This window comes from Rosa chinensis, chromosome 5, assembly GCF_002994745.2.
Source record: "Rosa chinensis cultivar Old Blush chromosome 5, RchiOBHm-V2, whole genome shotgun sequence".
NCBI classification, from domain to species: domain Eukaryota; kingdom Viridiplantae; phylum Streptophyta; class Magnoliopsida; order Rosales; family Rosaceae; genus Rosa; species Rosa chinensis.
Window position 1 is genome coordinate 25514845 of NC_037092.1, and position 11841 is coordinate 25526685.

At 40.0% G+C, this 11841-nt stretch overlaps 2 protein-coding genes across 2 annotated transcripts; both read right to left on the reverse strand.

Moving 5' to 3' along the window:
• Positions 1 to 295: 295 nt before the first annotated feature.
• On the reverse strand, positions 296 to 3277 carry LOC112164616 (basic leucine zipper 34). The gene is made up of 4 exons (XM_024300870.2): positions 2061 to 3277; positions 1842 to 1932; positions 1600 to 1726; positions 296 to 1147 (listed from the first exon to the last, which is right to left on the reverse strand). The coding sequence occupies exons 1-4, from the start codon at positions 2708 to 2710 to the stop codon at positions 939 to 941; spliced, it is 1077 nt and encodes a 358-aa protein (XP_024156638.1). The 5' UTR covers positions 2711 to 3277; the 3' UTR covers positions 296 to 938.
• Positions 3278 to 5458: 2181 nt separating this feature from the next.
• Positions 5459 to 9175, reverse strand: LOC112164615 (homogentisate 1,2-dioxygenase). The gene is made up of 8 exons (XM_024300869.2): positions 8604 to 9175; positions 8429 to 8508; positions 7747 to 7914; positions 7421 to 7596; positions 7098 to 7167; positions 6824 to 6978; positions 6339 to 6422; positions 5459 to 5982 (listed from the first exon to the last, which is right to left on the reverse strand). The coding sequence occupies exons 1-8, from the start codon at positions 9044 to 9046 to the stop codon at positions 5767 to 5769; spliced, it is 1392 nt and encodes a 463-aa protein (XP_024156637.1). The 5' UTR covers positions 9047 to 9175; the 3' UTR covers positions 5459 to 5766.
• Between the last annotated feature and the right edge of the window lie 2666 nt (positions 9176 to 11841).

Consider the following 11841-nt stretch of genomic DNA (forward strand, 5'->3'; position numbering starts at 1 on the left):
GTTTTCTTATTTTTAATCTCTAATTCATGAAGTTGTTCAATGTGATACTGCTGCCTAGACTATTGTACTGATTTTGCTCGTATTGTAAATTTTCTCCCGTCTTAAATTCGCAGCGGTATGTTTGTTATGTTACTATTTCTTGAAAATAATTATTTTTAGTGTACTGTCTATTTCAATTAACAAATTAGGCCAAATATCGTATTTATTTCTAAATGTTTAAAGAAGTTTCGAGTTCAGATCTTCCTCTATTAGTCTATTGTTGGTATGAATGAAAACTGAATAAGTCGTCTACTGAAACCGCAATTGAACTTGAAATATCACTAGCCATGTACAACATATCACTTATCGGTAGGATTACCAATTCAAAGATGCATGTTAAAATGTTATAAATTTTTACATTTCTTTCCAAAAGAATCAAACAACAAAAACAAGTGTAGCACATTATTGGTCCGAAGGGGTAAAGAAAGAAACTAAAGAAAAAACAATCAAAGACCTGACTTAGAACATGACCTGACACATTCTTCTTCAATTCGTCCCACTGAATAGTTGAATCCCTCCCCCCCTTCCCCCATCCAAAGAACGAAATGAAAAGACAATAATAACCCCACCGTCCCTCCAAAAAATTAATCTGAAAAGAAAAAAAAAACGAAAAGCCACGTGGCCAACCTCCTCCCTTCCCCAACAAAACAAAGAATTGATTTTACTGAAAATTAATAAAAATGATTTCAGCACCCTATCCAAGCGCTCCACGTGTCACTGCCACAGCCTTCGTCACCCACCAATCCAATCGCACAAAACCTTGTCAGGGGTCCCACACCTAGTGGGAACACATCACGTGAATGAATGAAAAGGACCGAGTTAGCCCCCTAAAGAAAACAAAAAGATTAAAAACTGAAACGCTTTTGCTTGGTTATGATATTTCTTCTTCTTTCTTTCATTCAATTCATAATCTGCTGCTGCTCCTTGTGATCCGTACAGAGCATGATGTCCGCCGGGTTGTGGTGGTGTGCTTGCTGCTGCTGTTGCGGTGGAGCTGCGGCGGAGTTTTGGTTGTTGTTATTGCCATTGTTTCCCATCTTCTTTAGGGTTTGGTGATGATAAACCTGCCTTAATCTCTCTATTTCCTTCTTTAATGCCTCTTGATGAGCTGCAACAACCAGAGTTAAAAACAATCGATATTATGTCTTGGGATTTTAATACAAATCATTTAGTCTTATCCACCTTCTTGATCTAACAAAAAAATAATTTATCAAGGAAAAGTAATGATAATATTACACAACATATATAACATGCTGCCAATTGTTGGGATTAGAAGGTGGACAGTGATAGGGAGGAAAGCCTTTCCTTTAAATTTAATAAATGAATGAGTTTGTTTTAAAGCGGAAAAGCACCTTAACATTCACTTGATTAACGGTCATTTCAGATAGCGATATTGATACTCTCATTTTAACATAATAATACATCATCTGACTACGCATTTGATAAAGTATCGTCAGTCTTGATTCAAGAATTTCCATCCATTGTTCTAAAAACTAGACAGACAAATCAAATCAAAATTGCATACATGTTTTATATAGTGAAGTTTACTGAATGTCTTACCATCTTTGAAGAGCTTATCTTGAGCTAAAGCAGCAATCCTTTGCTTGAGAGCACTGTTATCCACATTGAGAATCAACCTCTGGTGATCTAGAAATGCAACCCTCGGTGAAAGCGCCGACACCTCCGACTTCATTTTTCATAACCAGACAATAAATTAAACCATATTAATTATTCACCAAACCAAATAAACTTTTCTTATTGAATACGAAAGAAACAAATTATTGATCCCCCCCCTCTCCTACCTGCAATGATGTGACGCTGCGTTCGAGCTCCGATATGTACTGCAGCTTTCTCACTCTGGACCGCTGGGCCGATTGCCGATTAGCCAAGATTCTAATTAGTCACAAACCAAGAACAATCTGGGTAATTAGTAAATTAATAATAACACAGAAAGATCTGGTTAATGTGCATGGATTAATAATAATTAGCCAGATTTTCGTTCATGCATGAGAGGAGAATACCTTTTTACCCTCTTGGGATCGGCGGGGGAGGTCGGCAGTGGCGCATGGGACTGAGAATGCGGGTCGCTGGGATCGCACTCGCTCTCGCCCTCGCCGGGCTCGCTCTTCGGCTGCTGCTGCTGCTGCTGGCCGTCGATCGTGAGATGCATCAACGGCCGGTGATTAACATTGTTGTTGTTCACGTTCTCGTGAATCTCGTCGTTGTTGCTGTTCTGGTCGGACGGCGTGGAGGGGTTGGACGAGGAGGTGACGGTCGGGGGGACGGCGACGTCGTCGGAGAACATGGACATGAGCTGCTCGTCGTCGAGGCGGTCGAACGAGGCGCCGATGTTGTTGGCGCCGTGGACGGTGGGGTTCCTCCCGCACTCCTCGTCGAGCACATTCAGCGGCGACTCCAGGAACGCGATGGAGTCGCTGGACGACCGCCGGTGGGCCCCGCGCCGGGCGGAGGAGAAGTCTAGGAACTCGTCCATCCAACACGAAGAGGACTGTTGCTGCTGCTGCTGCTGGTGGTTGTGAGGGGGAGAGGGAGGGTGGTTGACGGCGGCGGAGGAGGGGAGGAAGTTGGCCATTGAGGGCATTATTCTGTGGTGGGGGAATGGCGCCCAGTTCTGAGTCATGCTGGGTATTTTAGGAGGTAATTGCGCCATGTTCTCTCGCAATGTTATACCCTCCCAAATATAGAGAGGATGGGTGTTTGTGCCTTTGTGGATTATTAGAGAGAGAAAACTAAACCACTCAAAAAACAAAAAAAAGGAAGGAACCCAATTAACCAACCCCAACCAACAACAACTGCAACGATCTTGGGGACTCTGCTAATAAAATCACTGGAGAAGTGGAGAGTGGAGAGTGGAGAGAGAGAGAGAGATGGAGGTGGAGATATTAATAAAAAGAGTACAATGGGTTTGCAGAAGACATAATCATGGCAATGAGTAGTACTACTGGAGGCATATTTAGTTGCAGACACTCCTTTTCCTTCTCTCTTTCTGATTTGGATTTTTGGGGGATTTTTTTTAAGCCCAGAGGTTTTGGAGGGGTGGGTCACATGGGGGGAGGGGAGGGGAGACAGCTAGCAACAGCTGGGGGGAGGATGAAGGAGCATTGAAGAGAAGGGAAGCTGGAAAGTCTATGAGAGACACTGGTGTGTGTGAGTTTTGTTTATTAACTGGGGAGGGAATCAGAGTCTCCACGTGCCGAGGTGACCCTCTTCTGGCCATTCCTCACCCCATTATATCCTGTATGGTTCACTGCTATAATACATTGGATTGTTTGGATATATCATATATGCATCAGCCTTTTCGCACATGTACTCATGACACATGTAATTTCACTAATTTGTTCTAATTCTAGGTGAATTTTGTATATGTTTCGGAATATGATATATTCTTCGGGTATATTTTATCGTTAAGTTGGATTCTTATTTTCTTAATTGACCGTAGAAAACTTCAGAGTACAACATATTTCGAGAATATGTTATGTATTGTCATATTTTAGAGCATTGACAACCAGCATCTGATATGTTAATTTTTTATATTGTCGATTGTTGTTCTATCGAACAAATAGGGCGTATATATCCATAACCGTTAATTCAATAATACACGCATGTATGCAATCTCAGCTCAATTAAGGAAAATACTTATCTTAACACAACACATTAAGATAAAAGGGTTTAGACCATCATTTAATATTTGTAAAGTGGATACGACATGTTGAATTATTACATCTCATACGGGATTGAGAGTTGCTCAATTTACATTTTACAACTTGACCAATTTTGCTCCTATGAATATGTTGCATAAACTCTTTCATCAACGATTCTATCGACATGTACAAATGTTGAAAGCCAGAAGAGCCTTGATAAAATCTTGATAATTATGTGTAAACCAATAAAAATTAGGTGGTAAGACTCATCAACCGACTTCCACACAACCTACATTATCGTATTTACATCAAGATCTTTAAATGATAATGACTTTCAAACAATGTATATACAAGTATTTTGGTGTGGCATGCCTACATAGGAGATTCCAATTGGGTATATAAATATAGTAGTGGATAGTGGAAGGAAGGATGTAGGATTTATAGAGAGGATGATGAGCTGTGAAAGAGAAGGCAAGAGAGCTTGTAAGAATCATGTCCTCCTCCTCCCATGTGAATTGCTAGTAAGACCCCACCTTTGTTTGCTTTGTCCCCAAATCAATCTCACATGGGGAGAGGGTTTGAGTGTTGCCCTTTTGCTCCTCCTCCAATTGATATACACACACATTTCTTGGTATCTTCCACTATCTTATGTTGGCAGTTATGTTTGTTTTGTTTAATCAAAGTCCTTAAGGAGACGCTAATAATGATTAGTGGAAAAGTTAGGAGGCATGTTATGTACTTCCTCCTCCTAAAAGGTTTTTGTCACATTGATGTGAACCCAATCTATAGGCACTAATTGATTTAATAATCCCCACCACTTGAAAAATGGACATAATCTAAGCCCTTCCCCGTTGGTCAATTACTCAATTTCGGAAAGTCAAACGTATCAATGGCTTGTAGGGCTAGATCATCACCCCAACTCAATGACATAGAAAATGTCTTGCTTGAGAAGAGAAGGATGCTCTTATTCCATGATTAATTGTATATGATTATAAGTTATGACGAATAAATGTTGATTAGTGGTTTGCATGTGCATTGCTTTAGGGTTCAAGAACTGAAAAGAATGCCCTAAATAACAATAATATCTCTCTGTCCCAGTTTTTAATTTTAGTTTTTGGATCCCAAAAAACTGTTGATGATGTACACCGTACAGGAAAAGGAGGGAGGGGAAGGACTCTGCAGCCTGCAGTTTATGAATGTGAAGCATTATTGCACGTGGGAGGAGAAAAGAGGGTCCTCTCTGTTTTCTAATTTCCAGAATTAAAAGGAAAAATTATTGGGTATTTTTTATTTGTTAGAAATATTTGATATAACAAAATGGCTCAAAAAGAGAACGCGTAAATACAACAATAAAGAACACTGAAAAAGAAAGGGAGGTGATGCCCCTTTGGGGTAAGCATTTCAATGATTTGATCTTCTTGGAGGGGATGCCATGCCAGTTTGATCATTGAAGCTCTGTTCTCGTTTGAGGCAAAATGTTACTTTCCTTTGGTGAGCTACGTGATTGAAGAAGATGAAGATGACAGTTTTATCATTTAAGAAAAGAGCCAAAGGTTTGTTGAAGTGTCGGGAGTACATGATATGATGAAAACTTTGTGGAAGTGCAAATACCACAGCCCTCTTGTAGCAGTCAAAATTGAAACTCTGAAAATAAGAAATGATAGCAACGGTAACTGGTAGAAGAGCTTGGATAAGATAGATGACAATAGTAACACTAACACAAGATGTACACTATTTTTAGTGACATCGAAAATCCGGAATGTATGAACATGATTGAGCCGATCCTAAACTTGATATAATTCCCACATTGAAATACAGTTTCAACAGACTTCCTTAATACAGAAGTTAATACAGAAGTAGGCACACATATACATGGTCTTCATAGCTGATTTGGCTGCAGTTTGTACTACGCTCATATTATTCTATTATGTACACTAGCTAGTTGGTTTATGTTTTTAATTACACTCCTTAATTTTTGTTCTTCAAAACGTTTTAATTACACTATTTGTATCTAGTAGAGTTTCATCCTGCCCATATGAGCCATGGCACTCCACTTCAATCCCTTTCACTGACCATTCTGGATATCTCCATCTTTAGCATCTGCCCCTGTGCCTGTGAAGTGTGATCTTAGTCCGATCCAGCACTGGTAATAGTCATGATCTATGAAGGGAGACTCAAGAGCCCATGAGCAAATTCGGGGGACTAAACACGATTCGAACATAAAAGCCATAGTATCACTTATTTTTTGTGGTCCTACATCATTTCCGCGTGAAATGGTAGCCTGCAATTGCAATCAAGTGATAGTGTTAAATAAGGATCGATCATTGAGCACTTGAGGGTGTTCTCCAACTAAACAGCTGAAAAGCCAGTCAACTATTAACAAGCAGAACAATGAAGAAATAGTCACCCATATCAGTTACAGGAACACTATAAACATCAATGTTTTCTTTAAAATCACTAACCTAACACGTGATGAGATAGTTTTGTTTGTCTGTGCATTACCAAAAGAATAAAGCATGCATGTTCCATTGTTTGGCATCGATAGTGAATACTGTGGATTGAAACTGAGGATTGACAAGGAAAAGAAAATGGAAAGGAGCAAAGAAATTATTTTTCTGTTGCTCTAGACAGGTATACCTCATATGTCTTCGTATCAGGACCATGAGGAGTCATGCAGCTATGGAGGCTTGCACCACCTGGAAGAAACCCATCTGCTTTTGCCTGTGGTACAAGAATACATATCAATTATATATCTTTTTTTTTTGGGCTGAATAATTGATTGGACCATAAACATATTACTGGAGCTATCAGCTAGGGGCTTGATACAATCCTTTTACACAGAAATCTTATCCACCTAATGACTATCTATTGTCTAGATTAACAGACTAAAAAAAAAAAAGACTCTCAAGTTCTGTTCATTAATTAAACATTTTCAATTTCTGATGCAGCTTTAGTTGGTCTCCCTACACTTAATCTAATACCAGATTATTTTTCTTTTTCATTTTCCTAATGCTAAATGCACAAGTTGGCTCATTCATGCCTGAACAATAACTTTAAAAAAAGAAAAGAAAAAAAGGAAAATATAAAAAAGCGTAGTAGTCAAAACATGTTCACGATATTACCTCATATCCACCGTAAATGAGTCCCATAAATTCACTCATACAATTACGATGGTAGTATGGAGGTCGGAATGTATGCTCAGCAACCAACCATCGAGGAGGGAAAATGGCAAAATCCAGCAATGCAACACCAGGTTTATCAGTTGGTGCTGTCAATACTGCACCATAATTGTACAAGATCAGTCAAGGCAATGAACACAGATTTTTGAAAACAATCCACCAGGTTATAAAAGAAATGAATATTTAGGGGGAAAGAAAGAAGTTCCAGTCTATATACCTGTATTTACAGAAGGATCACCATGATCAAACAAGACTGTGTTGAATGGGCAGAACTTCGTCAGATCATACTGCAAGCAAATATTTTTTTTTTTTTTTGAACAAATTAGATCGCATGAGAGTGGATAGACCTTCCTATTTAAACATAACATTGGATTTGCATTTTATGCTGAAATAAACAATTGAACACAGTAAAAAAGAACAACCGAACACAATTTAAAAAATAAAAATAAAAATAAAAACTAAATAAACACAGTCAAAATATTATAATTACAAGAAAAGCCCAACAAACCTAGACATATGGAAAACAAAAATCTCACTCACCTTATATGGAGCATAATTACCATGCCAAGCAACTACATTAAATGGAGAGAAATCCTGCTTTGCAGTAAAAAGTTCTCCACCAAATTTTTGTATAATGATGTAGCCTGGACGGGTAGTTTTTTCAAACCATGCTGTGGGAACAAGAAAATCCCTTGGAGCAGCAAGGCCATTAGCTCCTACATGTAATCAAAATTACATTTTCACTGCCTACAGGTCATGAAAACACTTAACATAGTACGAACGTTACATGATTTGAGATCAATTATTCTACCTTTTTCTTCACATGTAATCACTGCAAAAAGGAGAAAGAAACATGAGGCACCTACCTATTGGCCCAAGATCAGGGAGTTGAAAATGGGTGCCAAAAACCTCAGCTACATAACCTCGTGAAGGGCCATCAGGAAGATCTACTGCAAATCTAAATCCTTGAGGTAATACAGCAACTTCACCAGGAGAAACTATCAATCTTCCACATTCTGTAGTGATCCAGAGCCCTACACAACCAGAACAGAACGCAGAGTCAAAAAATGCAGTTGAGCCATTTCTTTGTACTAAACAACCAATTAAAATTATCTAGCTACTTCCCTATCTAAGCTCCAGTCCTAATAAATTGTGCGACTCAGAAGCGCAGATGATATCTATACCAAGGTCATAGCCATCAATTAAGTCTCCCACATCAGAACATAAGCGCTGAAATGCTGAAAGAATTTTTTTAAGAGTTGCAAATTGCAATGTATCATTAATCATTATCTAAGCATACATAAGAGAACACCTTTGATCACTACACCAGTACACAAGTCAAATTCAGTGAAAGAATTACAACTATCAACTATTGCAGTTTCCAAATACACTCAAAGCACTAAACTTTAAATCAACAAACCCAGAAATTCGATAACAAGATTGCGAATGCATTTGAATCGGTGTGTCAGAATCATACATCAAAGCTTAAACACCAAATAATCAAAGAAAAAAAAAATCAAGAACTTCAACTTATCATCAATTACTTACTTCCTAATTGGGGGACTATCAAGAAATCTCCATCAGCATTGCAAAAGGCACGATCATCCATCGACTTGTTCGCAGTGTACCTACACATAATCAAACCCAAACCAGATATCAATTATCAGCAAAAGCATACATGAAGTTAATTTTCGCGAGCAGCGAAGCATAGAATACCAATTACATGTGAATAGCAAAGCCATGGCGGAGGAACGAGCTCCCAGCTCCGCACACGGTGTACAACCCCCGCACAAAGTCGGTCGGCGTCTCCGGAATCTCGACCGGCTTCCACCTCAGCTGAGTCGGAGTGGTGGAGCTGTTGGAGTCGTTGAACTCGCTGACGAGCCTCCCGTGGGTGGGCCGGAGCGGCTGGAAGGGCTCGTGAGTGACGGAGGGCTTGACGCGGTAGAGCCAGGTGCGGAGGTTGAGCTTGCGGGGGGAGGTGAAGGAGGTGCCGGAGAGTTGCTCGGCGTAGAGGCCGTAGGGGCAGAGGAGGGGGTTGCTCTGGCCGAGGGGGAGAGCGCCGGGGAGAGCTTCGGAGGAGAAGTGGTTGTGGAAGCCGGACTGGTAGGGGAGGTCGGAGGAGGAGGAGGAGGAATCTGAGCCGTTGGTCGGTGGGTGATCCATTGCGGATTGGGATTGGGGACCGTGCCTGTCTGTTAGTTACGCGAGAGTTTCGGATTGGGAAGGAGAGTTGGGGATGACGTGACATGGTTATGGTTATCGGTTGGAGAGCCGTGTGGGAAAGTCTTGGCTACACTCCATGACTCTGTCACTGATTTTTGGAGTTTTTCTTCAAGTAAGAGCTACAGAAAAATTACTCGTGAAAAATTTACAGGTCGATCTTGCAATTAAATTCTCGATATTGACTGGCCCTGCGCTCAACAGCCGCCCTTGTTTTCGTAGTAACTGCATTGATTTTTCTGTCTTCAAATAATTAATAAGGAAAAATTTCACAAATGGTCACTCAACTATAACTCATTCGATATTTTGGTTTCAAATATATCACTTTGGTCACTCAACTATTACACTATCAATCACTTAAGTCACTTTGTTAATTTTTTTCATTAAAAAAAATTATAAAAAATACTCTTTTGGTGACTTAAGTGAATGACAGTGTAATAGTTGAGTGACCAAAGTGATATATTTGAAACTTCAGTGACCAAAATATCGAATGAGTCATAGTTGAGTGACCATTTGTGGAATTCTTCCTAATTAACATAGATAACTGTTGGAAATATAGAATTATTTTTAGAAAATTAGGTACAATGTAAAAGTAAATGGAGATTGGAATGGTCTACTCATTTCATTTCATAGTCCCTTTATATATGGAAAAAATTACAGCGGAAATATTGATTACAATTATGATATTAAATACTGATTGATCTATCTTTTATGCTAATTGATTGATAATCACTGATTCATTGATTCCCTCTTCGTCAGTTACTTTGACGAAGGCACATAATATGTTTTTCCTTTAACACTCCCCCTTGTGCCAAGTCAAAGACGAAATGGTGCATAAGTTGTTGCCTCACTAAAAACCTTGCCAAGTAACAATAAAAACCCTGTGGGACAAAAAATAAAACTTGACGAAGGAAAAGAGCACAACGCACCTTCTACATTTGAGAATGACATGTGTGTGTTAGACTCCCCCTGACGTCTACACCTCCCCCTGATACTTACATTAATCAAGGGAGCTTGGAAAGTCTTCGCATTCCTATGTTTTTCACGTGTTTCTCAAATGTGGCCTTAGGCAATGATTTGGTGAACAAATCTGCCACATTCTCCTCAGACCTTACTTGATTCACTTGAATCTTGAGGAGAGCCTGTTGTTGCTGATTGTAGAAAAACTTTGGCGATATGTGTTTTGTATTATCACCCTTGATATATCCTATCTTCATCTGTTCGATGCAAGCTGCATTATCTTCATAAATGCAAGTAGGCTCTTCAGTGGTAGAACTCAAACCACTAGTCCCTCGAATATGTGTGATGATAGCTCTTAACCATACACACTCACGAACCGCCCCATGTAGGGCGATGATCTCTGAGTGGTTCAAGGTGGTAGCCACAAGGGTTTGCTTGGTTGATCTCCAAGATATCGCCGTGTTCCCAATGGTAAATATATAACCAGTTTAGGAACGACCTTTATGTGGGTCAGAGAGATACCCAGCATCAGCAAAACCAACCAAAACATTATTTGGCGTTTCGGTATAGTGTGTTGCACTTTCACCATCAATATTTCCTTCAGGGATTGCAGTTCCATCTGCGGTCCCTCTTGTCTCTCTGTAGGGAAAGAACAGTCCCAAGTCAATGGTTCCTTTTAGGTATCTGAAAATGTTCTTGATACCATTCCAGTGACGCTGCGTTGGCGCTGAGCTAAATCTAGCTAACAAGTTCACTGAGAATGCAATGTCTGGTCGAGTACATTGGGCTAAGTACAATAATGTGCCTATTGCACTTAGGTAGGGAATTTCAGCTCCCAACACCTCTTCGTCATCTTCCTTTGGACGAAATGGATCTTTCTTTGCATCCAAACTTCGACTGATCATAGGAGTGCTAGCAGGATGCGCTTTGTCCATGTTAAATAGCCTGAGCATCTTTTGGACATACGCAGATTGGTGGATTAGTATTCCACAAACTCGGTGTTCTAGTTCAAGGCCTAGACAGAATGGAGTTTTCCCAAGATCCTTCATCTCAAATTCGGATTTCAATTAGCTCGCGGTTTCTCTTATTTCATCAAGAGTACCTATTATGTTCATATCATCGACATATACTGCTACAATTGCAAATCCGGAACTTGTTTTCTTTATGAATACGCAGGGGCATAGTTCATCGTTCTTATATCCCTCCCCAATCAAGTAGTCACTTAGACAGGTATACCACATCCGCCCAAATTGTTTCAATCCGTAAAGTGAGCGTTTCAACCTAATTGCAAACGCACTCCGTGGTTTAGAGTCACTTGACTTGGGTAATGTAAGGCCATCAGGCACTTTCATATATATCTCTGAATCTAGATCCCCATAGAGATATGTAGTCACCACATCCATGAGCTGCATTTCCAGTCCTTCGGAAACTACTAGGCTAATCAAGTAGCGGAACGTTATAACGTCCATTACGGGAGAGTATGTCTCCTCGTAGTCAATTCCAGGACGTTGTGAGAAACCTTGTGCCACAAGGTGAGCCTTGTACCTCAGGACTTCATTCTTCTGATTACGCTTTCTAACAAAGACCCATTTATGTCCTACAGGCTTTACACTTGGTGGGGTTAGTACTACCGGACCAAATACCTGTCTCTTTGTCAGAGAATCTAATTCTGCCTGGATTGCTTCTTTCCATTTAGGCCAATCTGCTCTTTGTTGACATTCTGCAACAGAGCGTGGTTCGATATCATCGTGCTCTATGATTTCTTGAGCAACAGTGTA

Bases quoted from the DNA above. Each gene is read 5' to 3' on its own strand.
- LOC112164616 (XM_024300870.2), bottom strand. From the start codon at position 2,710: ATGGCGCAATTACCTCCTAAAATACCCAGCATGACTCAGAACTGGGCG. The intron at 1,727-1,841 runs GTAGGAGAGGGG...TGAAAAATGAAG, and splicing joins GCAGCGTCACATCATTGCAG to TCGGAGGTGTCGGCGCTTTC. The intron at 1,148-1,599 runs GTAAGACATTCA...TGGTTGTTGCAG, and splicing joins AGATAAGCTCTTCAAAGATG to CTCATCAAGAGGCATTAAAG.
- LOC112164615 (XM_024300869.2), bottom strand. From the start codon at position 9,046: ATGGATCACCCACCGACCAACGGCTCAGATTCCTCCTCCTCCTCCTCC. The intron at 7,168-7,420 runs GTGAGTGAGATT...ATTTGCTTGCAG, and splicing joins GTAATTATGCTCCATATAAG to TATGATCTGACGAAGTTCTG. The intron at 5,983-6,338 runs GTATACCTGTCT...TTGCAATTGCAG, and splicing joins CTGATACGAAGACATATGAG to GCTACCATTTCACGCGGAAA.